Raw genomic sequence first — 23,767 nt, 5'->3', positions numbered from 1 at the left:
TGAGTCTGTTCCCCAAGCTGCCTGCCTCTCTGTGAGCAGTCCACCTTGGCATTTGTAAAATGCTAGACCTATATCCTGGGCTGCCTTCAAGGAAAAAGTTAATTTTGTATCTTACCTTAATTTTTTTTTCAAATAAAAGACAATCTTGCCCCTAGAGTATTTTGATGACTTTGCTAAAAGTCCTTTTCAAGGACTCCTTTCAGAAGCAAGGGCCCAAAGGCACATTAAGTTTATTGGCCCATCTAACTGTAGTTTTGGAGAATAATTAACCATACAGTGCTCTCATGAAGACTGGCTTCTTTAAAAGGCAATGGGTGCCAAGTTCCTCTGTCTAAACTGCATGCTGGTTGACTCAAGAGGTTGAGAAGCAAGGGAGGCTCAGGTTGGCAAGCATCCATTCCCCTGCCTCATAAAATGAGGCCTCTGGCCTGACAGAACCACTTCTTTGTTTAGACAAGAGAAGCAGAGTAACTCCAGGGCAAGCTTTCAAAGTGCACAAGATGATCGTTTGTGTCTGAATGAATGCTGGGGATTTCCACTCGATAAATACCCAGTAGTAATGAAAAGAAAAAATAGTCTTCATTAGGCTAATTAGCTTTGGATAGAAAGAAAGGTTTGCCCTTGGAGTGGCTGCCCTGAGACCACCTGGGGACACTCTAACCTCAGGGTCAGCATCATAGTATATGGACAACACTCATCAGTGCTGAGAGGGTAGTGCTTGGGACCCACTTCCCAGGGTTCTTAACGTTTGAGGATGTACTTGCTGACCAAACATGCTTGAGGTTCTGTGTTTGATTACAGCTCTAAAAAATTATTCAAGAAAAAACTATATATATATGGAATTGAAACCTGAAGGGATCGAAGATTCATGTTTGCTCATTTACCATCATGACTGTTATTCACAAATATTCAGAAGTTGTTGAAGGGCACATACATATAAACACATACTGAGTTTTGCTCTCAGGGTTTTTAGGGGGTTGGGTTTCAAATTCACCAGGAATTTTCAGGGGCTGAAAAGATTTTCCTATAGAGGAAAGTTACACAACAGAAGAGCTCTTGACCATGATCATTCTAAACTGACACCCACAGCAGCTGCTTAGTAACTGAGGTGGACAAGGACAAATGTTGGAAGGACCCCAGGCGATATGACCTACTCTGATTCGCTGGGATGAGTGACTGCAGGGGCCAGAGTGTGGGCACCAGCTCACAAACCTCCAGATAGCTTCTCGGAAGGTGACGGTCATTCATACAGTTTTCACAGAGCACACAGTGGGCATGTGAAAGCTGACACCCCTATGGAAATACTCTAATGGATCTTTAGGCTTCCAGAAAGTCCAAGAAGCTATTTCCCTGAACAATTTCTATCATTTGCATACATCTATTAAGCACTAGACATGCATCAAGTATCTTTCATCCTCACAAATATCACGGGAATAAATGTTACCGGCTTTCTAGGTAGAACATTTGAGGTTCCTATAAATTAGATGGTCTAACAAAGACAGACAGTGAGAATTTACCTAGACTTGTGACTTTAAGAGCATACATCTATTTTGATTGAATATAGAGTTTCCCTCAGAGCAAAACAACTGTTAGTTTTAGTATCAGGCACCATTCAAAGCTCTTAATATGCCATTAATTCCTAAAACAGTCTCCTGAAGTAGAAGTTTCCATCTCATTTTATACTCAGGGAAACTAAGGCACTAGGATTAACTTGGACCGTCACCCAACCAACAAGCGACAGCACCAGGCTATGCAAAAATGCCAATGGATCTCTATTCCAAGGTCAGCAAGAAAGCTACAGAGCTTGACCTTTCAGAATTCTGTACAAGCATTGACTGAAAATGTAAATTAAAGTATATGAACTAATAGAGTCGTACATCAAAGGAGATTCCTTTAAAGCATGAGTTGAATGCCTTTTCAATTTCTTTTACAGCCTAGGGGAAATGAGAATATTAATAATGCCGGCTAAATTAGTTCATACCCACTGACATGTCCAGTGTCCTGCAGATGCCTCACACCTATTATCTAGCTAGCTCAACAGCCAGAAGCAAGTTTGCTGAACTAGAAAACTTCCAGAACACATGCTATACTTTTTATTCTTTGAAAATTCTGTGAGTCACCTCAAGAATATTTCATGGGAACTACAGTTTTGACATGACAAAAATTCTATATGTCTATCAATTCCTTGAAAAAGATATTTTCCTTTTCCATTGAGACTATCACTAACCCTGTTGCTTGGAGAAAATATACCTGATATGGATTTTAAGATCTCTGTCAAGACAAGGCAGGAAACAATCTGGGAAATGTGCTAATAAGAAAAACACAGAAACCTAAAGGGAACATTCTTTTTCTCTCCAAAGCTGGGATAAAGGATTTAGAAAAAGTCCAAGTAGACGAGACACAGAAAATAACATTGCAAATTGTACAAAACTTTAGAAAATACTTAAAGAAGACAAGTACCACCTTTTCTCTCATATGTGAAGGCCAGAGAGCAGTGGATCTGAATGTAAGAGTGGTAATGGGAGAGGAGGCCCTTGGTCCTGTGGAGGCTCCATGCCCCAGGGTAGGGGGGATGCTAGGGTAGGGAGGTGGGAGTGGGTGGGTGGGTGGGGAAGCACCCTCATAGAAGCAGGGGGGATGCGATAGGGGGTTTGTGGAGAGGAAACCGGGAAGGGGGATAGCATTTGAAATGTAAATAAATAAAATAACCAATTAAAAAAAGATGATGAAGTTTCAGGAGGCAGGCGAATAAAGAAGTGATGGATTTGGTCAATGCCTATGTATGCGCATATGCAAACAACATTGAACCACATGCTCATATCCAATGATACATATTAACAAGAATAAAAATCAGTTAATCATTTGATCTCATGCTAATCATCTAAAAAGGTCTAGGGAAGGTTCTCTTTTCCCTACTTTATAGACATTCTCCCAGGAAGTGACAGAGGCCAGGCTAGCCTGAAACCTACAACCCAGGCTCTCAGCTGTTCGCTTATAGGATGTGACACTATGTCTGGGAATGAGTGACCGTTTGTCGTATTACCATGGCTTTGTTGGAATGACCGCCTCCTTGGAACTCAATAGTCCCAAAAGCATCCGTTGGGCTGAGCTGAGTGTGTTTGCTGATAGACCACTTCTCAGACTGGATGTCATTTCGGGAGAGGCGACTCTCATTTTTCTCATTCTGAAGCACAGAGATACTGGGAGTGAGTCCGACATGCTGGCCTATCAGGCGCCCACAGCAACACCTGTAACAGGAGAGGTTAAAGTGAACATTTTTCATCAGCCATTGCTGGAACACGTGCTCAGGCATCCCGTTATAGAAACCCACAGATCACGCTGACCCACTCTAGTTAAGTGGCAAATGAGGTCCCAGAATGCAGCCTTATCAGAAAGATGGTGGGTGGAGGTTTCCTGTGACACCATCTACTGCTCTTCCCCACCATCCAGCTCATCTACATCAATAACTTCCTTTCCTTCGCCACCCACACCTTTCAGTATTTGGATTATTGTTTGGGGCAGGGCAATTATGAACAAAAGTTCTTTAGATTTTTTTCCACTTGTACCTGCTCCGTGGAAGACGCTAAAGAGCTTCGATGGAAGAGTTTTAACGTGTAAATTTAAATGAGGACTCTCACTTCTATATGAGTCACAGTCCAACCCGTCTCCCTGACTGATGTTTGCTGTCAAATATTCAATTCTGAGAATAAAAATCTATAAGGTTTTCTTTGAAGAAGAAATGGAAACTCAAAATTTGTTCCATCTGTCATCAAAATGTCCTTCATGTGTTATAACAGCCATTATCACAATTATTAGTAATGATAGTTATATGCACAGCCACCATTCTCTTAAACACTAACAATTGAGGATACTCTGATGACAAAAAACGATTGGAGTGCTGAAGGTTACAATGTATCCAAGGTTATGTGTCTATCTATAGCTGTAAGATTTGCCTTTGAAGCCATCTTTTAAAATTGCCATTCCAAAAGGCCTTTCCAGATGACGATGGACAACTTTAGCTTCCTGCTTTATAGATCACTGATTTTTCTGGAAGGTAACTGTAGTACCACCCCTTAGCCCCAAAATGCACAGAGGAATCTGAAGGTCTAAACCCTAGTTAAGACAGTCTTTCATTTAATTCTGTCTTTCTTTTACTTTAGCAGGGCATGAACAGTCTGACAAAATATTTAGATGAAAAAAAATTAAGGATTTGTAACAAAAAACATAGAATACTGTTATATACAGCAATCAGTTATTTCTATGATGGTAGATCTCTTATACAGACATTTCGCTGATGAATATTAATGGTAGCTGAGGCATATTAATCAGTGCAATATATTTGCTTCAAAAATATATTTAATCTGACAGTGGTTCCATTGCAGTATGTGATATAATATTAATTGTACTCTATCCCCATAATTATTACTTTACATTCTTAACACATTAAAGACAACAGCATTACCTATGGGGGTCTTTGGTGCTGGGTATGATGTGAACACATTCTCTTTTATAAAATGCTCTTTCAATCCAGGATTTCTGAGCCTGAAACAAAAAGAGAGAGAGAAGAAAAAAAAAGATGAACATAATTTTTAAATCTTGTTGGCTAGGCAGCAATATGATGTAATCACACAATACACTAGTTTATCATAAATGGATTGCCCATTGCAAACTATCTAGCCAGCCAACCTGCTGACTGGGTTAACATTATAACATCGAGAATAAAAGAAATAGAAAGGCTGGAAAAGTGTTAATAATAGGATTGTAGACATGCTCGTTGTGATTTCTAAAGGACGGAAACACAAAGCTACTCATAGAGAAAATGAAATTGAAGGAACAGAACATGACATTTATAATCTTACATGAAAACAAGATTCAAAAGCCAGAGGAAATACATGTAGCTCAGTATCATGTTTTCATGGTCAATGCTTCCATTAGATTTTCCTGACAGAAGGAACGCAAGATGGCAGAGGGAGTGCGTGACTCAAACTGCTATGTCACTAAGGTCCCGGAAATTCAAGTCTGTGACACAGAGGAACAGCGAGCTATTAAAGGAAATGGGAAGGCAAGGAGGACAGATACAAGCAGAGCCCCGATGTTCCTAGGTAACGCTTGGAGAGCGAATAGACACATTTCCCCCTCACATCCTACATACATGCAAAAAAAAATATACCTTCTTAGAAAAGATGTTGTTGAGATCATTCACTCAGAAACCCTGTTGTCAAGATGTGGCCCAAGATGAACAAGGGGTATCCCATTAAATGGAAGGATACCCCAAGTAGTATCTATCCTGAATGTATAAACTATGGACTGTAGACCATATTACCCCACCATAACTATGAATGAAGCCCTATACATTCATAGATGAAAAACATCATGTCATGGTACCAAAAGACTGTAGACCCTGGATTCTTTTGTTCAAAAGCATTAGAACTAGTAGAGAAGTCTCCACTAAAACCACTAAGCTTCTCGGGCAATTCTTTCCCTAACTTATTTAAGATTTACTGAGGCAAACCTTAGCTATTTCATGGTACTATCTCACCATCACCCTTAGATTTATATTCTTAAAATATTCTGGCCCAAGGTACAAATGAGTTGTTCACTTGACCTGTGTCAGTCACTGGTGGGAACTGTTACTAGCTCCTGCTTGCAGGATGTAATTAGTCCTGATTCCCTGGCCATAAAGTGCTGTCTAAGCCTTTTGCATTCTGGTGTACACTTGTTCCTTTCATCTCATACAATGGAGGTCCATTTATGCATGTGACATCCACAGCAATAGTTCTTTAATACTAATATAATGAATATTGCAAACATGGCCACATGAAGGTGGTTGAGGGGCATCAAAAGACGATTCTGTTACAGGAATGATCACAACTGGGTCACTTAAATTTTGTTTTACCCCCATTGTCTTTATTTAAAGGAGCAACCCATACTGTCTCAAAGGTCTCCAGGTTCAGGTGGACCTCCACACACTTATACACACAGAAGGCATTTATAACTTTGTTTGCAGCTGACGTGAAAAAAAATCTATCCTCAAAGAGTTTCCCTCTCCAATCAGCAGGAAAAAACAACTGGCTCCCTCTCTGAGGTAGAAATTAGCTCAGCAGCAGAGATAACCAGCCTTTATCTCTGTGGAAAGCCTGTAAATTAAACTATTCATACGTAGCCCATGGTGCTGAAACACTGAATACTTTTGTTGATGTTATCTCTTGGCAGAAAGAGGTAAGACGTTCCTCACTGGATATTTGAAACCCACTTTCCCTACACCTTGGGGAACAGTAAAGAAAGAATGTTACTTTTGTATCCCATCCTGGCGAGCCTTCAAAATAATCTTTTGGGGGAAGCATCCGCCTGCTATGGTAAGTGCTGAGTCATCTCCCAGGACTGGGAGTTGAGAAAGCAGCATGTGTGGGATGCAAAGCCTACAGCTGAGAAAGGAGCTTGAGTGGGACTTTGGTAGAGGAGAGCAGTTAGGAATTCTTTTGTCCTCAGTTTTTCCTGTCTGTATACTGGGTATAATGATAACGCTGGATACATCAGCTTGTTATTTGGGGAGTACCACAAACGCGAATGACTTCAAGAGGAGACCGATCTTGGCTTGCTTGTTTGTTTGTTCTTTTGTTGAGACAGATTCTCACTCTGTAGCCTTGGCTTGCCTAGTGATCATTCTGAAATCTGACCCTTAACTTGAAGCAGTCACTATCCTGAGCCTCCCAAGTACCAAGAGCAAGGCCTGTGCTGTCATGGCAGACTTCTAGGCTAATTCTGATACTATAAATCCATATGGAAGTTCATATGACGCTTCAATAAAATAATTAATTGCAGCAGTAGCAACCTCTGTTTGGATCATAGAGCCCTGGACTGGTCACTAATGAGATATGAAGAAAAGTTTCTTACTTTCTCTGAATCTCACATATAGCATATAGATCCTAAGCTACGATGGAGGGTTTCCTGAAAAACAGAACAAGTAGTCCATCTCAGCACAAAGTAGGAGCTCAGCCAGGACTCACAATGGATATTTGTTAACGGTCCATCATGTGCTTGAATCCACAAAAGCGCACTGATGGGTAAGGACCACTACTGTCTCTGTTTTATCAATGAAGAAACGGAACCAGGGAGAACCAGCAAGCGAGTTCCAAAGCCACAATTTGCTTTTGAGTAGGCTTGCTCCAGGATCTTTCCTTTTACTCCATGGATACGCTGCTTTGCCACAGGAGACAGGCCTGGTTCTAAATGTCCTTTATGTGTGCAGAGCCTTCTGAGATGTCTGGGACTAGTTCTGTGTTAGGACCACACTGGATTCCTGGTGGCATGTGGGAAACCTATTCAGACTCGTTCCTTCTCCTCCTTTCTCCCCAGTCCAGCCCTCAAGCATGATAAAGGGGGAACTCCCTACCAACTGTTCTTCCTCTCCCCTTGGGTTAATGGATGGGATTACTTACTACTTTAGAAAGACCCCAATGTACAAGGCAGAAGTTAGAGAAGGGGTCAATGTTCTTGATTCTGCTTCAACAAAGAAATGGAATCATGGCAGAACTTTAAACTTGAGAATATAGGGGGAGGGGTTAAGGGGCATGCCAGAATGAATCAGACTCTTCAAGAACATTGTTACTATTAGTTTCAATTTTGGGGTTCTTGCAAGCTTCAGTGCGATGGTGTATAGAAAAATTATTCCATACGGATCGTCCGTTCGTTAGTCTTTCAGTTAGAAGGAGATTGGACTTGTGTGGAGTCGAGCAACTTAATTGCCCTCTCAAAGAAGAAAAGCAGCCCTCTTGTGAGTGAATGGATGAGAACATATTTGTGTTCCTTAGTTTTAGCAGATTAATCAATTCCTTTCCAAGGTACAATTGGGAGGAAAAGAGAGGTGAGTTATAAAGATCTTCCCATCATTCATAATAAACGTCGACACTTTGTATTTATAAGACAAGTCTAATTCATCATAGGAAGAATGCGTACAGAACAAACCACTTAGGAATTCTCCAAAACATGCATAATTGACTCTGCTCCATTGTAGGTTGGCTTTATTGTGCTTTGATTTAGGTTATCAGTGTAGACAGATACTCAATTATAAAAATTATTTTTTTGGAAAGGGCATATTTTGACATCCAATTGTGATTTAACTTGCTGCCTAAATGAATTCCCTTTTTCTTTTGTTTAAGGGCTTTGAACTATGCTGCATGAAGCTTTAGACTTTGCTCCAACACCCTACTAAGTTAGCACAGAGCGATTATTCTCATTGTCAGGAAGCAAGAAATAAATCTGACATGCATTTCCTGCTGACCTTTTAATTCTCTTCTAATGCAAAACTTTGATGGAGAGTTTGCCCTGGTAGCTTTGCTTTTGAATTATTCTACAGAAGTCTCCTGTCCTCTTACAGAAGGTGGGTCCTATTGGCCCTCATTGAATCACTTCTGGACAGTCTTTTCTAGAGGTAGCATGGTCAGGTAGCCATACCGACTTTGTCGGGGTCTCATTCTTTCTTGTCTTTCTGCACTATCAGCTAATAATTAAAGGACGTCCTTTTCAAAACAGAAATAAGGGCATCTGCGTTTTGAACAAGGTATAGTGGTTTACCATAAGGAATGAAAGCAAGAGTTATTTTCGAGAATTAAACATGTAATCAATAAAACATTAAGACGAGAGAGAGCAAAACAAACCCATAAATATTGCCTCATACAAAAGGAACATTAAGTCATTACGTAAACTCTGTTTTACCCAGGCTTTGCTCCTAACCTTAAAGCCCCAGCAACTCCGCTCTGTCTTCCCTTAACCTCCCTACTGCTGCAGACTCCAGCCTTTCTCCGGGAGGAAAGAGTTGCAATACAAATTTAGCAGCTCAGTAACACAGCCAGGTAATCCCAAGATTAAAAAGAAAGTATATGAACTTTCTGCAGACGAATTGTGAGGAACAGCTCTGAGTTCTGTTCGCCATCCATTAGCGTTTCCAGTTTCAAGAGGCCATGCAGTCTTCATTAGAGCAAAATACGAAAATATATGTTCATTTCCCCTCTGATTTCTCTGTGCACTCCCTCCATGTATTTCTTTAGTCTTCCTCTAAATCCCCACACCCAACACGGACAAGTCAAACAAGAGAAAAGTTAGCTGGAATCATTTACCTGCTCTCTGACTCTGGCTGGTAGCAAGGCAGTCCCCCTGCACAGCTTCTGTTGCTTTCATTTTGCTGTGACTGGGGCTGGCCATCCCGTTAATAATGCTCGGATGACCGCCCACTGGAAAAAAAAGTCACTTGCCAGGCTCTTCCCCCAGAGACATTTCAAGTAAGCAATGAACTTGGGCAGATTGGCCCCTTGGAATGTCCTGGTGCTCCAGGATTAGCCTCACTAAGAGTCCCATGAACATTCCCTCACAGTCTTCATACACTGCTTGATTTGAACACCTAGTCTGAAGCCAGGAGAAAAACAAATCCCTGGAGAGATCAGGTTTAACTAGCACAAGTCCTAACTGCTCCCTACCCCACCTCCAACTTTTCTTTTTTCCACTTTCAGGGAAGAAAAAAAAAGAAAGAAAGAAAGTAAAAAAGAAAAAAAAGCTTGCAAGAGTGTGATAAGGTGCTCCGAGTTCTGAAAGTTCAGCTTTGGAAAGAAAATCTCTTTAAAGAAACAGTGTATTAATGCTCCCAGTAGTTCGAACACACAAGAGGCATTGTTCTCCCACTGCACAGAATAGAACGATAGTATTTCTTTAAAGAGAAACTGCTAAAAACCCTCAGTGTTTCAAAGGAACCCTTTGGTCCCCGAACATGAGCCGAAGCAGAATGCAGCTGGGGTTGGGCAAGGAGCTTCCACAACTAGATGTTAACAAAACTTGTCTGATCACACTTCTCATCCACAGCCTTTCTTTCCCTTGCCCAGACCAAATGCACAAGAGACCTGTACTCCCTGTTTCTGTATTAGAAAGTGAGGAGCCGGGAGCTCAGTGTAGGTAGAGCTGGGACCAGGGAAAACAGTGCTGAGTCAGCTTTGTGTCTTCACTCTGAAACTCTTGCTGGTATGTAGTCATGGAGAGAGAGAGAGAGAGAGAGAGAGAGAGAGAGAGAGAGAGAGAGAGAGAGAGAGAGAGAGAGAGAGAGGGAGAGAGAGAGAGAGAGAGAGCAAATAGACTTTTTTTTTGGTTCTTTTTTTTCGGAGCTGGGGACCGAACCCAGGGCCTTGCGCTTCCTAGGAGCAAACAGACTCTTAAGCAGTGAATGACTGGGTGACAGTCAACTGGGAGGTTGCCCTCCAGCAGTAAATGATCTGAGAAGGTGCCTAGGTTTTGATTTTCATAGTCCTGTTGCTTTGTGTCAGAATAAATGGTATGTGTCGTGTGTACAATAAAAATGACAATGACAACCAAGTGACTTACTTATTTCACACTTGTATGGATTAGCTTCTGAACCAGCTAGCCATCTTTACTGTCTGTGTGCTTTGTAAGACTGATCCCCGAATTTGCTGGTCCTTCCCTCAACCATAGTTTCCCAGAGAGACAAGAGACAAACATGTACCTACTGACTTTCAATGTTTGAAACATGGTAAAAAAGATTTAAGTGAAAAATCGCACCAAGTTTTCTCATGAAACACCAATGGTTCAGTGGGCAAAGCGTTTGAGTCTCCAGAAACTGCCTAAAGCTAGACACCTTGGTGTTTGTTTGGTAAGTCAGCATTTCTATGGCAAAATGTGAAACAGAGGCCAGGACAATCCTCAGACAGTCCTTGGCCAGTTAGTCTGAGATATGTAGCAGCAGACAACAAAGAGACCTTGTCTCAAACAAGGCGGAAAAGAGGTACTGACACCCAGGGCTGTTCTCTGACCATGCAGATGCATAGTGGTGCGTACATGTGTTCTCTGGTCTTTCTCTCTCTCCATCCCCTCACAGATTGTTTTTTGTAAAAGGGACAAATGTTCTTTATCTGTCAAAGAAATTAGCCACAAACTTAATGCACCTAAGAGTAGTTTTAACTATTCTTTCTAATTGAATCATCAGAGATTGTCTCTACAGCATTGTTTAGACTACAGAACTGGACACCAAATCCACTGATATAAGATTAATTAAATTATGGTTTATGCCACTTGAAGATCACAGAAAGGTTTCGGGGAGAAGCATACATTTTCATGTTGCTATGTTCAAAAAAAAGTAAGCTACAGAAAAAAAGTAGGAAGAAAAAGGCAAATTTTAGATAAAAAGATGATAGACAACGAGGTGAGTTTTCATTTTATTCTGTTTGCTTTTCAGTTTTCCCTTGCTGTCATGGTACACATCTGGGGTCAGAAAAGCACATGTGTGCTTTTTGGCTATCGAGGTCTATCTTGTGCTCACAGGAGGGCATGAGGACGGTGCTCAGAGGAGCATTATTTAGAAAGAATCTCAGGAAGAGTGAAGAGATACTCCAAGGGAGAATCTGGAAAAGAAAGGGGTTTTGTTTTATTTGGTGTTTTTGTTGTTGTTTTAACATATGGGGTGAAATTTCTGGAGAGACACAAAGAGAGAAACCAACAGTGAGAGAAAGAAAGAAGGAAGTGGAAGGGAAAAAAGAACGGAAGAGGTAAGTGGGTAGACAAATACTTTGAAAGACAGAGATGACAGTGTAACAGTAGTCAACTACGAGACTAAATCAACAGATTTTCAGTAATCTTCCTGACGTAGAAAGACTTAACAATTCACCTCTTTCAACACCCTTCATTAGTAGATTTCCTCATCTTATTACAATAAATCATGAGCTCAATTATACAAGTAGAGTCTTTTATCACTTTTCTATGCCTGCATTTTTATTCTTTCTAATCCCGTTTCATTTGTTTGGTTTTGCTTGTTTTTCTTTTTTTTAAAGAGAAGTATTCAATAGAACATGAGGTGTGAGTTGCCTTCCATGAAATTTACACGCGGGATGGAAATATCGCTATAGAGCTCTGGGTCTTTCCTGGGAGCTGAAACAGGAAGTTTCAGGACAGCTGGAGCTTTCACAGGAGATGGGGAGGACACTTTGAGTCAGAAGAGTAATTAGCTCCAAAGACTTGCATCTCAGAGTCACTTTACATAGAGATCTCTTCACACCTAGAGCATCATCAGCGAAGCGGCAGCTCCCAGAAGGGCCTATTACCGGGCTGCTTTAGATGAAGTTCCGGAAGACATCTTGAACAATGGAAGACCACATGCGCGGCCGTAGCTATGGTTACTCCTCACTCCCACGTTCATGCCACAGCAGATTCGCCTTACTCTCTACATTTGTCATTAATGAAACATTGCATTTGAGAAGATGACACCAAGAAGGTTTGTTGGCCCACAATTCTTTAAAAAGTAAAATTAGATTTTCTGTCAGTAGAAACTAGATTTGAATGTGTAAAGTTAATATTGCATTGCTATAAGGACCTGCCAAGAGTCTGTTTGATGTTTCTATTTGGTAGCAAGGACAAAGGGCATGACATAGATTAGGGGTCAACACACATTTTCAGCAAAGGGCCAGCCAGTATGTACTTAAGGATATTAGAGAACAGTAAGTCCCTGCCTTAATACTCAACTACTTGGCTATCATGAGGTCACAAAGATGATCATGATTTAGAGTATTTTATTTTAATGAAGAGGATAGTGGGCTGCAACTGATGTGTATGGTCAACCTTTGGGACAGAAAGAAAAACAGGACTGTGCAATGGGGTGTCAGGAGAGATGGTTGGCTTTGTGGCACCAACACTTACTTGTCTCTGCTCTTCTTTTCTTTCAGCATGACATACAACTTCTCTTCAGTCACCTTTTTCTGTCTTGCTTTTCCCTGTAATAGGTCCAGCCTCAAATATCTCACTGCCCAGAGCCTCTGACCATCTTAGCCAAAGGAACAATGCGTTATTCCATCAAGTTGTCGCCCCTTGTCTTCTTGTATGACCCCCTACTGGGAAGCAGGTCTCCAAGGGCAGTAATGGCAGTCTGTGACTATTGGAAGCAGAGCACTTGGAACTATGGCACTGGGGAGGCACACAGAAACCATTCCCTTTCCTGAAGAATAAAATCCTCCCTTAGAAATGAACACCATTAGGTAGACTTGTACCTCCAAAAAGGAGACTTGAGGGCTAACTTACGTAGGCATTTATGCTGGGCTTGTAGCAATGTAGTTTTGTGTGTGTGTGTGTGTGTGTGTGTGTGTGTGTGTGTATCCTGATACCTAAAAATATCATCATCTAGGAATTCATTTATTTCTTATTCAGAAATGAAAATGAATCCATTAGTAATATTTATCCAAGCCCTGTGGTGCGGGCCTGTAATCCCACCTGCTCAGGAGGCTGAGGCAAGAATATCTTAAGTTCAAGGTGTGCCTGAGCAGCAGTGTAAGTTCAAAGATAAAGTCTTGATGACTAAAGGGGACCACCTCCAAATGAAAAGTGAAAAGAGTGCTGTAGGCAACAGAACTCACCGATCGAGTCCTTGTCTAGAGTGCATGAAACATTAGACTCAATCCCCAGGACCACATAAAACAAAAGCCGTGTGGAGTTGAAAATCATGATGATATCAGAAAAGTGACTGCCATTTAGGAAACACTGACAGCTCCTCTTCTTCGCCCAGGAAACCTTAAAACTCCTTGTTTTCATTTTAAGTCATGAAAACAAGTGTGAGTTGCCATTGACTATTAACAGTGCCAGAAGACATGGCAAGGCCAGTGCTTCTGGGTCACACTGTCACTAGCATGTTCCTTTACAGCAATTGATCATACCATCCCTATTCCTTTATGTATAGTCTGTGTCCAATCAAGAACAGCTCAGTATTGGAAGGCTTGGGGCTCTGAGTCTAGAAGTATTTTAACCAAATCTCTTAACTTCTTTGCAAGCCTTAACACTCTTTCTGTCTAGGTCAAACAAAATATTGATAGTGCCCCTGATCTGCCAAGAGGTTCCACACTTACCAGCCATTGGGCATGTCGTTATTTCCCTCAGAAGGTTGGGTTATTCCTTTGGTACCGAGTCAATGCCTCTGTATTCTTAAGACTGCCTAAAACACTTTGTTCTTTGAGAGGCTTGGCTAGCCAATGCGAGCGAGAACAACCATGACCTTGTTCTACACCCATACTTTGCTCCCACTCCAATCAGCAGCAGGCTCATGTACTATTCTAGTGACTTATTTCTGGTTCAGTAGGTACTCTCATCCACTTGCTTGTCTCTTCTCTTTATGCACTTCTGGACCTACTATGGCTCAGATAAAGCTTGGACCTCTCCAAGAAGAATTATTTTCTTCCCCATTCTAGTTTCTCTTTGTTTCTGGAGGACTGTAACACCCTCATTTCTAGAATTAACTTTGGAAAATAATGTGTCTATGGACTGGAATTGTTTTAAATAGAACTTATTTCATAGCACCTAAATTAAGTCAGTAAGTCACATATTCCAGTTATAAATGAAACTCATCTTTTATCAACAGGTCATGTTGTGAAAAATCAATTTTAAATGTGCTCAGAATTTGAATGTAGAATGGCCATTCTACATAGTCTTCTTGGAAATAATTTTTCAATATATTTATATTGGAAATTGTATTTATATTGGAAATGACATTGGAAATTTTTTCATTGTGAAGCAATCAATCATTAGTTACCCATAAAACATTATATTTTCACAGCACCCTACTACACAGAGAATATTTTTGAACATAGCAATTCATGCCACCTTTGAAGTAAGGTTATAAAAGAGACATTACAGTAGTTTCTTCTATAAAGGAAAACTGGGGTTTACACAGGTTAAGCATCATGCCAACATTATACACCAGTGATGGCCTCATTCTTCTGTTGCTACTGAGGTCTGTGTTCTTTATTCCCTCACTGACTGTAGTGATGCTACATGATGTTTTTTGTTTTGGTGTGGTGGAATAATGGCATTGGAATCACTCTGGGTTTGTTAAGACATACATTTATTTCATTATGCCCAGAAGACTCTGATGAAAGAGTTGAAATGAAGGTATTGGTCTCTACTTCAAAATTATCACATAACTATTAAGGATTAACCACAGGCTTCAATAGAGGACCATTTCCATACTTAAACATTTAAATGCTCACACAAGCACACTTTTAGGAATGCACTGCCTCTGTTGACCCAAAACATGACAACACTGCTCCCTGTGAAACTGGTTCACATACCGAAAGGTAACAGACTGTAAACTTTATCCTCAAGAAAGAGAAAATGAGAGATGAGGTTATGATCAAAAAGTCTTATGAGACTGGAGCTTGGCATCTGCCTCTAGGGCCAGGAACTTTAAAATGATGGCTCACTGTTAGGAACCAGTATCACTGTGGTAATGTCAGCACACACCTGTGATGCGGGAGTTGCTCTGCATTCGGAGAAGCTGTGCCTTGTCATTAAAGGCAGAGACAGAGTAGTGCAGAGCCATCTTTTAAGCGCTCAGTTCTTTATCGTAGCTCATTTTCCCCATTCTGATTCTGCTAGGAGTTGCCCCCTCCCCTGATTCCCTGCTATTGTACTGAGTCATAAAATTAGAGCATTTTACATTAGGTAGAAATGGGGATAGAATTTATGTAACAAGTTATATCCGGTTCAGAGGCTGATTTTAATTTTGTTTAGCTCTTTTCTCCTGGAGGGAGGAAAATGCTGAGAAAAGCAAAGAATGAGAGTAGATGGATCATGGCAGTCCATCTTTGGAGACTTAGCAAGACCAACTCCCAGGGAACTCTGTTTCTGTATGTCTGTCCGTCCATCTGTCTGTCTGTCTGTCCATCTCATACAAGTTTTATCTTATCACAGTAAAATAAATTACCTTCTGGATCCACTTTTGAAGTGAAAGTTTTTTATTTCCAAAATAGAGTGTAATTTGGCCATAGGATTTTATTCCTGAAAAGTCGATTTTCTGTGGCCATTTAAAGTCCTAAGGCAGTCTGGTGCTGGCACGACTGATCAGGAGTCTTGGGATAGGAATCTTGGCCATGACTCGTTTATAACCGGGTGCCTGACCTTGGAGAAGAGTGGTATGCTCCTCGAGACCTTCAAGGTCAGTTGCAGATCTTAAGGCTGAGGATTCTGGGACACAGTGACCCATGGATTTGTTTTTAGTACCTCATTATGTGTACGAAGACTATAGAGAGGCTCTTTTGAAAAGCAGAGATTTTCAAAATCTTTACACATTCATGGAATTGTTATTCTTTTCATAACCAAGCAATGAAAACATTGCAGAGTGCAAGGTTTTGGGTCTATTCAGTACAAAGTACATAAGAAGATTTGAATTAATAAATAATCCCCAAAAGAATTCTCACCAGGCTCCAGCCATTCTGAAAAATGTCCCCGGCTGAGCTATTCAACACATATGGAAGACTGTAATTCTGTTTCAGTGAGAATCCAAATGTTACTAAGACATTGTTATGATTAAATGATAACTTGGCATTCTGTATTCTGCCTTCAAGAGAGTTTCTAAGACTGGAACATGGTGTTCCCTTCCCCTCTTTCCTTACCAAACGACAAAGCAAAACCCAACATGACTGTTCTAGCCATAATATGCAGAACCTTTCCAAGATTTATAGTTTTTCCTGCCTGAAAGTCTATTAATTATGAATAATTGAACCAGAGGGTAACAGCAACCCCACTTGTATCATTGGAAGCAACATACAAGCATATAGGCCTGACAAGGTCTATGTAGTGTTCCTATCATGCTTGGGGAAATGGAAAACATTTAGATTTTAAGTTAATACAATAGATGTATATCTCTGTCTGCTAGTCATCACTTTCTGTCAAATTGCTTACTTGTTAAGTAGAAAATAAACACTCTGGTGAAATGCTAGTGAAACAGTTCTCATGTTGTAGAAGGTTACCAAGCCTACCTCCAAAACATTGTTACTGCCCTCCCTAAACACCGACTGCCAAGGTCTGTAGCTTACCGGTTGTGTATTTCTTTGCTCATATAACACTTCTTTGGAAGACTTTAGATTAGATCCTGGATATATATATATATATATATATATATATATATATATATATATATATATATGCATATATATATGTTTTACATTACATGTACAAGGAAATGAATATGAATTCAAATCTATGCATAAATAATCTTAAAAGATAGCACAACAAATACAGACCAAGGCTCCTATGCAGACCATGGCTTACAATGTTTAAAGTATATAAGTAGGGGTGAGTCTGGGTATAGACTATGAAATTCGAGAGGAGCCCAAGAGAGGGAAAAGAGGAACTGAAGAAGGGGAGGGAGAGGAAAGCATAGGAAAGCAGAAAGGAGGCTGTGAGGGAGTGTGGGAGAGGAAGGGAGGGGAAGAGAGGTTGGGAGGGAGAGAGAAAGGGAACTTCCTAAAACCAAATTATGTTTGAAAATGCAACAATGAAACCTATTCATATAGATATATATTTACATATATATTATATAAATTAAAAAATTTAAAGAGGAAACTATAAACAGAGGCTCAGCTGAGCAGGTCTAATTGCATATTTAATACATGTATTAAAGCCAGTGCTACCTGGCACATGGCTTTGAGTCGGTGCCTATAGAATTTGAAAATGGTTCATTGGTGCTGGACTCACTTTGTCTTTTAAATTTGTATTGTTTGATTCATTCATTTTATCTTATGTGTATGGATGTCTTGCCTGCATGCATATAGAAGCCCTGTGTATGCCTGACACTCACAGAGGTCAGGAGAGGGTATTAGATTTCCTGGAGTTATAGAGAGTTGTGAATCAGCATGTAACCGGTTTGCTAGAAACCAAACCCAGGTCCTCTGTCAGAATAGTAACAAGGCTCCCAACTGTGGAGTCCTCTCCAGCTCCAGCTCCAGCTCACTTTATTCCTTTTCTCTCTCTCTCTCTCTCTCTCTCTCTCTCTCTCTCTCTCTCTCTCTCTCTCTCTCTCCTCTGTCTCTCTCTGTCTCTGTCTCTGTCTCTCTCTCCTCTCTCCTCTCTCTCTGTCTCTGTGTCTGTCTCTCTCTGTCTCTCTGTCTCTGTCTCTCTGTCTCTCTCTGTCTCTGTCTCCCTGTCTCTCTCTCTCTCTCTCTCTCTCTCTCTCTCTCTCTCTCTCTCTCTCTCTCTCCCTCTCCCCATTGACGATCAATTGTGTAAAGCTTTCTATGTTTAAGTTTCTGAGGCATAAAACTTTAAAAGTGTTTGTATCCATCGTTTTAAATTCATTGTGTTCTGATCAATGATTCAATTACTCTGTGATGAAATATAACTTAAAACTTTCTCAATATTGTCATTTATACCTACTAGGAGAAGAATAATCAGTTTTCTCCAATGGAGTGACACAGGGGATATCAACTCTAGGACGGGCCTCATCTTCAGAAGTAACTGACCAGCATATAATGGACTCCATGGGCTTTTGTGGGCTTTTATTTGGTTACAGTTCCATGTTTTGCTGTTTTTTTTTTCTTGGAGGTATGTGGTTCTATTTTGTTTTCTTGTCACATTAAGGTTTTGTTGTTTTTTTGAGAAAGAACTTAGATTTTGGTGTGTAGGGAGGGGGAGAAGATTTGGAAGGTCTTGAGGGAGGGAAAGAATGTCATGCAAACATTTAAATTTAACATGAAGAATTCGTGAATATGAATAATGTCTGGACTAGGATAAAAAAAGCTTCCTCAGTTCATTGTAAACCAATAGTTTTATAGAACACTGTAACATGATCTTGCACTTGGCTTTGGGCAATGCTAAATTGCTATGAATGTTTCAAAATGTTTATTCTCAACCTTTGTGCTCTGATCATTCACATGTGGCTTAAGGGATGGCGTCTGACCATGGAGCAGTAGACCTGAATCTGTGGGCAGTGGCCGGTCTCACTGCACCCACATCAACAGTATCGGGGACCTGGTTAGAGATGTGGTGCTGACGCTCCTCAGGCCTACTAAATAGGACTGAGCTAATGGAATTCTCAGATGACCACTTCTCATTAAAGTTGGAAAAAAATGTGTTCTGGAGGAAAACCAGGTAAAGTAAAGACCCATTTAATACCAGTGGTACTAATGAACAGTTTCATTGTTCTTGAAATAGGCCATTCAGTGATCTAATTATTGTCACATGTTTACTACCTTGAACAATCCTGTGAAACGAGGGTTTATGTTACATTCACTTTGCAGGTATAGACGTTGAGGCAGCAGACAGAAGAGGTTCAGTGCCTTTCATCCACAAAGTGGACTATAGGGGCATACAACACCTTAAGAGACATGGGTGGCTATGACCGGTCCTCCAATCAGGGGAGTCTCTTGGTCGGAAGGTGCCTTTGAGCTAGCCTGGCTCATGGATAGTGCTGGGAGAACAAGGTGGATTCACACTTAAAATTTTTTTCTGTTTCATCGGAAAAGAAAAGTGTGTTCTTTCTTAATTACATAATTAAAGGAACATGACTTTAATAATTACCTGTTCTAAACCTCCATATTTTTAGATATGTATTTAAGTTTTTCTTCCTCCTTTTTTTCCCTCAGTCTATAATGGAAGGCTTTTGCTTCTGAACAGTAGCATTGTTCTGAGCAGTGTTGTTCACAAACTCTCACCATCATGTTAATCTTAAGCTCTAGGCTAGGACCATGTCTACCTACCTTTGGGCCGTGTGTGTGTGTGTGTGTGTGTGTGTGTGTGTGTGTGTGTGTGTGTGTGTGTTAATGCTGGTGGTCACACTGCCTAGCCTACCCTCAGATCTGTGATAATCATCCTGCTTCAACAGGATGTGAACCAGCATGCCATGTTGTCTGTTAACCTTGTAATTCTCTTCCCTGATCTTAAATGCTTGGTACCTGGTGAAAACCCAATAAACATTTTTTTTAAAAAAAATAATGAATAACATTATAGATATCTAGAAGATAAATCCTTCAACCATGGAAGGAGTATTCTGTAAGATGCTCATTAATGGGCCAATTCGTTTTTATATTTTCCTAACACATTCTGTACAAATAAACCTGTCAGGTCGTAAAATACCAGGCCAAATGTAACTGTCAGTTTGAAAGCACTGGCATAGTGTTGTAAAGCAGTTACTATGAATCACATGTGTGTGCATGCTCTGTGCACACAGTCATGAATTATTTTCTGTCAGTATTTGGCAGACATTTAACAAGTTTTCTGTTTTCCAATTTTACAATAAAATACATGCTGGAAAACACTGAAAAGGATTACACACACAGACACAGACACACAGACACACAGACACAGACACAGACACAGACACAGACACACACACACACACACACACACACACACACACACACACACACACACACACCACTGTTCCTCTTGCTGGCATTATAAGTTGGTTAATTCACTTGAAGAATAATGGGTCCTACACTCACATTCACATAATCCCACATACTTATCTAATTAAAATAAAACAAAAAACTTTTTAAAAAAATTAAAAGACTAATGGATCTATGCAATCATTATTAAATATCTTGAAATAAATATTTCCTGGCCTGAGAAGAAAATAATCTTCAGAAGGCTCTAGATTACCAAATGCTATTTGGGGAGGGTTAGAATTCTTTTCTTAAGGAGCACTGGTGTTCTTATTCCAACCCAATTGCTTATTGGTTAGGTTTCCTCATAGTTTGAATAACACTGTAGTTTTCATTTGTTCCCACTGTGTGTGTGTGTGTGTGTGTGTGTGTGTGTGTGTGTGTGTGTGTGTGTTTGAACCTGGATATATACCTAAATTGGCTGACCAGTGAACCCCTACCATTCTCCTTTTTTGCATTCCCAGAACTTGGATTTCAAGCATATGAGAGCCATACCTGGCTTTTTAATGCAGGCACTGGGGATTGGAATCAGGTCTCCGTGCTTGTATGGCAAGCACTTTACCAGCTGTGTCATAACCTGGTCCCCTTTCAATATTTCAATCTATGGTTAATATAGACTGGGCAGACTATCCTAAGATTAATTTGAAAGTCTAAAGTTAAATATAATTGATGTAATAGAGGAGAACAGATTTTATTTTATCTCAAGTATATTTTAAAAGATGCTCTTAAAATCGGGCTGTCATCCCTTTCTTCAGAATGGTATATTAAAAATTGCTTTGTTTCACAAAGAAAACAAACAAGTAAATATTTGCCCCAGATAGAAATTCGTGTATCTTCTATGTTAAAAAGACTATGCCAGCAGAATTCCAAGTAAGTAGATATTAGTTGATATTCACATATCTTATGGCTGTCTCATGGTGTGGATAGGTTTTCGTGATTAATTGACTCTACAAGTGTGCGCAATACAATCTTGAAATGCTTTGCTCAGCTGAGTGTCAGGACTCATCCTCCATAGTCTTGGATGCAGGCATCCTACCATTCTCGGCCTGCCTGGTGAAGCCCTTCCGGCACTGTCGCTGTGAGTTTTGCTTTTGTATCAGATGTGAACCGGGAGAAAATGCACTGGATCCCAGTGCTGTCCTATTAGTGTCACTGCCATCACAATCCTGTCTCATGTAGAGTACATGGAAAGGACCCTGTGCTAGGGTAGTGGCCTACCTGAACTCTCGGCTTTGACTGGTGACAACTCTTTTATTATCCAGGTGCCCCTTTGCAAATAGGGAGGGACGTCTCCATTTTGTTACCTCACCAGGGACTGTGGTTAAATCTGACCAAGCCTATGACTGCCTGACAAACTTGAGTGTCACATAAGGACTTGTTAGTACAGACGCTCCAGCTTGTGGGCCGATTGATGCATTCTTTCCAGCTTTGGTTTTGTAATTATAGGTGGATGAATTTTAGCAGTTTTAATTATATTCTTCCTTGATTTATACCAAAATGTTAATTTCTTTTGGATTAAATAAGCTTTATATGAATTAATTTGACCCTCCTCCGTCTTAAAAAAAAACTATTAGGAATTTCATTAGATTTAAGTAACATGGAATTTGATTACATAGAATATTCTGGGGCTCAGCCTCAGCAGGCCGGGGTACAAGGCAGCTGATTACAACTTAAGCATTGTTTCAATGTGATCTTGCAAAGGATTTCATTAAGTGCAGATTAGTGCATTTATTAAGCTGTTGATAATTGAAGCCTCTTTGGTTTGGTAAGTACCATCCAGTGAGGTAGATTAGTGAGGTTTAATTCGTTGCTCTCAAATAGTAAATGAAGACTTAGCAGAATAATTACATCTCCTCTGTGGGCTAATAAAGATGACATTGCAATGGCACTTCTCCCTCCTTATGCATTTGTGTGATTTCCATTAGGACATTGGGTGGGGGTTCCTCTTATGTCTCAAGAGAAGGCCAAACCTTATCATCTGTAAATGATCAGACGTAGTCACCTAGAGTGGGTAGGCGCAAGAGAGAGGTGAAGTTTGGATATTGTAAGAATGTAAGGTGCCTGCTTAGCCCAAAGACAGAGCATTAAGCCATCTCCTTTCTCTGTGTACTCGCACTTTTGATGACAGACTGACTTCTAAGCATAGACTAAGGAGAAGCTGAAGATGTAGTCATCTACAGTGTGAGCGACAAGGATCAGAAGTCAGAATGAAAAGTACTACAGTAGAACTGATAATAAATACATAAACGAACAAATAATAAACAATGTTCTTGTTCCCCCTGCATTTACTTGTCCCTTTGTTCTCTGGCATATGCCATTCTTTATGACTGTTTCATGCATCGTGTTGGTATGGGGATGAATCTGAAGCGCACGTATCTAGGCCTGACATAATTTTGTTTTATAGGATAACATTCAAAAATCTTTATATGAAGGTGATCATTAAGTGACTAAATCCAACATATATAATACTCATAGTATATAATACTCATAGTAACCCTTGAAAATTTCCCTCCAAATATACTGATTCTTGCTTATAAAAACACTGTCTCCCTCCACTTAATGACTTTCCCAAGAACATAACATGTTGTGAATGCCCGCTGTTTGGATAGGCTGGAAATAGAACACCTAAAGTTCATTTTAGTCGATGCTTAGAAGTCAGACTGTCATCAAAAATGCAGGTATGCAGAAAACAGAGATGGCTTGTGCTCTGTCTTTGGGGTATGCAGGTGCCCTATATTCTTGCAATATCCAAACTTCAAGTTAATCTCACCCTTGTGCCCACCTGCTCTATGCTGCTCATCATAAAAACCAAGCTTGCAAGTGCTAAGAGCTCTCCATGAAATGGTCTATCACGTGACTTTATAAGGATGCTTGACTACAGTTCATGACAACTATTCCAAGTAATTTCACAATCTGAAGAACAGAGGGCAGTGAAAGCTTAGTTCTTCGCTGTCATAAGGGACCGCTATTTCATTCTAGAGGTCATTTCCTGAGAAAGTATCTCATGACACTTGTTCGCTACAACATAATAATGATAGTAAAGAAGGTCTCAGTATGACGTGCATGTAAGGACATTAAAGCCAGGAGTTGTAGGTAAGTATTAAAAGCAGTGTGCTTTCTGATGATCATAGCCGATGCCTCTCTGTACTTGTAACTATTTTCAGTGTGGTCATATGTTCACATGTACCACAATGTCATGACTGAATAGATAGTTACTCACAGTTTGAGAGTAAAAAAAAATTCCCAGTCTGGCCTTTAGTTTAGACTTATACACTATTCCTGGAGACAAGTTGACCGACCATGTTCTATTTTTTCAAGTCTCATTTTAGATACCTAAAATCAACTGAGCCAGGAAGCATGGGGCAGAGGAGTCATGAGGTAGAGAAAGTTCCAGATGGAAAGCATTAGCAGAGATGAGGTGAGGAGTGCAGGGGTTAATGGACCACCCCACGCATGTGCAGCTAGAGGTATGGAAAGCACTCCGGTGGCCTTTGAGAGACAGAGAGAGGAAGGAGAGTTTCACTCCAAGACTCTACTTAATTTCTGAGGGCCAGTGATAAATTATTTCCTTCAGT

The 23,767-nt window shown here is 40.3% G+C and overlaps 1 protein-coding gene and 1 long non-coding RNA gene across 5 annotated transcripts in view; one reads left to right on the top strand and one right to left on the bottom strand.

The window, feature by feature from the left end:
* The window catches only part of Trpm3 (transient receptor potential cation channel, subfamily M, member 3), an 884,432-nt gene that overhangs the window by 284,021 nt on the left and 576,644 nt on the right, over window positions 1–23,767 (bottom strand). For both annotated transcript variants that reach the window (NM_001191562.1, NM_001354180.1), the window contains exons 2-3: window positions 4,463–4,542; window positions 3,044–3,248 (exon numbers count right to left, since the gene is read on the bottom strand). In NM_001191562.1, coding sequence (NP_001178491.1) covers window positions 3,044–3,248; window positions 4,463–4,542 — 285 coding nt within the window. The remainder of the gene's footprint in view (window positions 1–3,043; window positions 3,249–4,462; window positions 4,543–23,767) is intronic.
* Window positions 10,127–23,767, top strand: part of LOC108349823 (uncharacterized) — a 39,704-nt gene continuing 26,063 nt past the window's right edge. Inside the window, exons 1-4 of one of the 3 annotated variants that reach the window (XR_005494850.2) lie at window positions 10,127–12,265; window positions 18,190–18,354; window positions 18,696–18,900; window positions 22,321–22,460. This is a non-coding gene — a long non-coding RNA (uncharacterized LOC108349823). Of the gene's footprint in view, window positions 12,266–18,189; window positions 18,355–18,695; window positions 18,901–19,049; window positions 22,461–23,767 lie in introns of those variants that run through there. The other 2 variants (XR_005494846.2, XR_005494852.2) reach the window with 2 other exon arrangements.

This window comes from Rattus norvegicus, chromosome 1 (genome assembly GCF_036323735.1).
Source record: "Rattus norvegicus strain BN/NHsdMcwi chromosome 1, GRCr8, whole genome shotgun sequence".
Lineage (NCBI taxonomy): Eukaryota > Metazoa > Chordata > Mammalia > Rodentia > Muridae > Rattus > Rattus norvegicus.
Note: the sequence above shows the minus strand (reverse complement) of the source record. Positions and strands in the feature narration are given on the sequence as shown.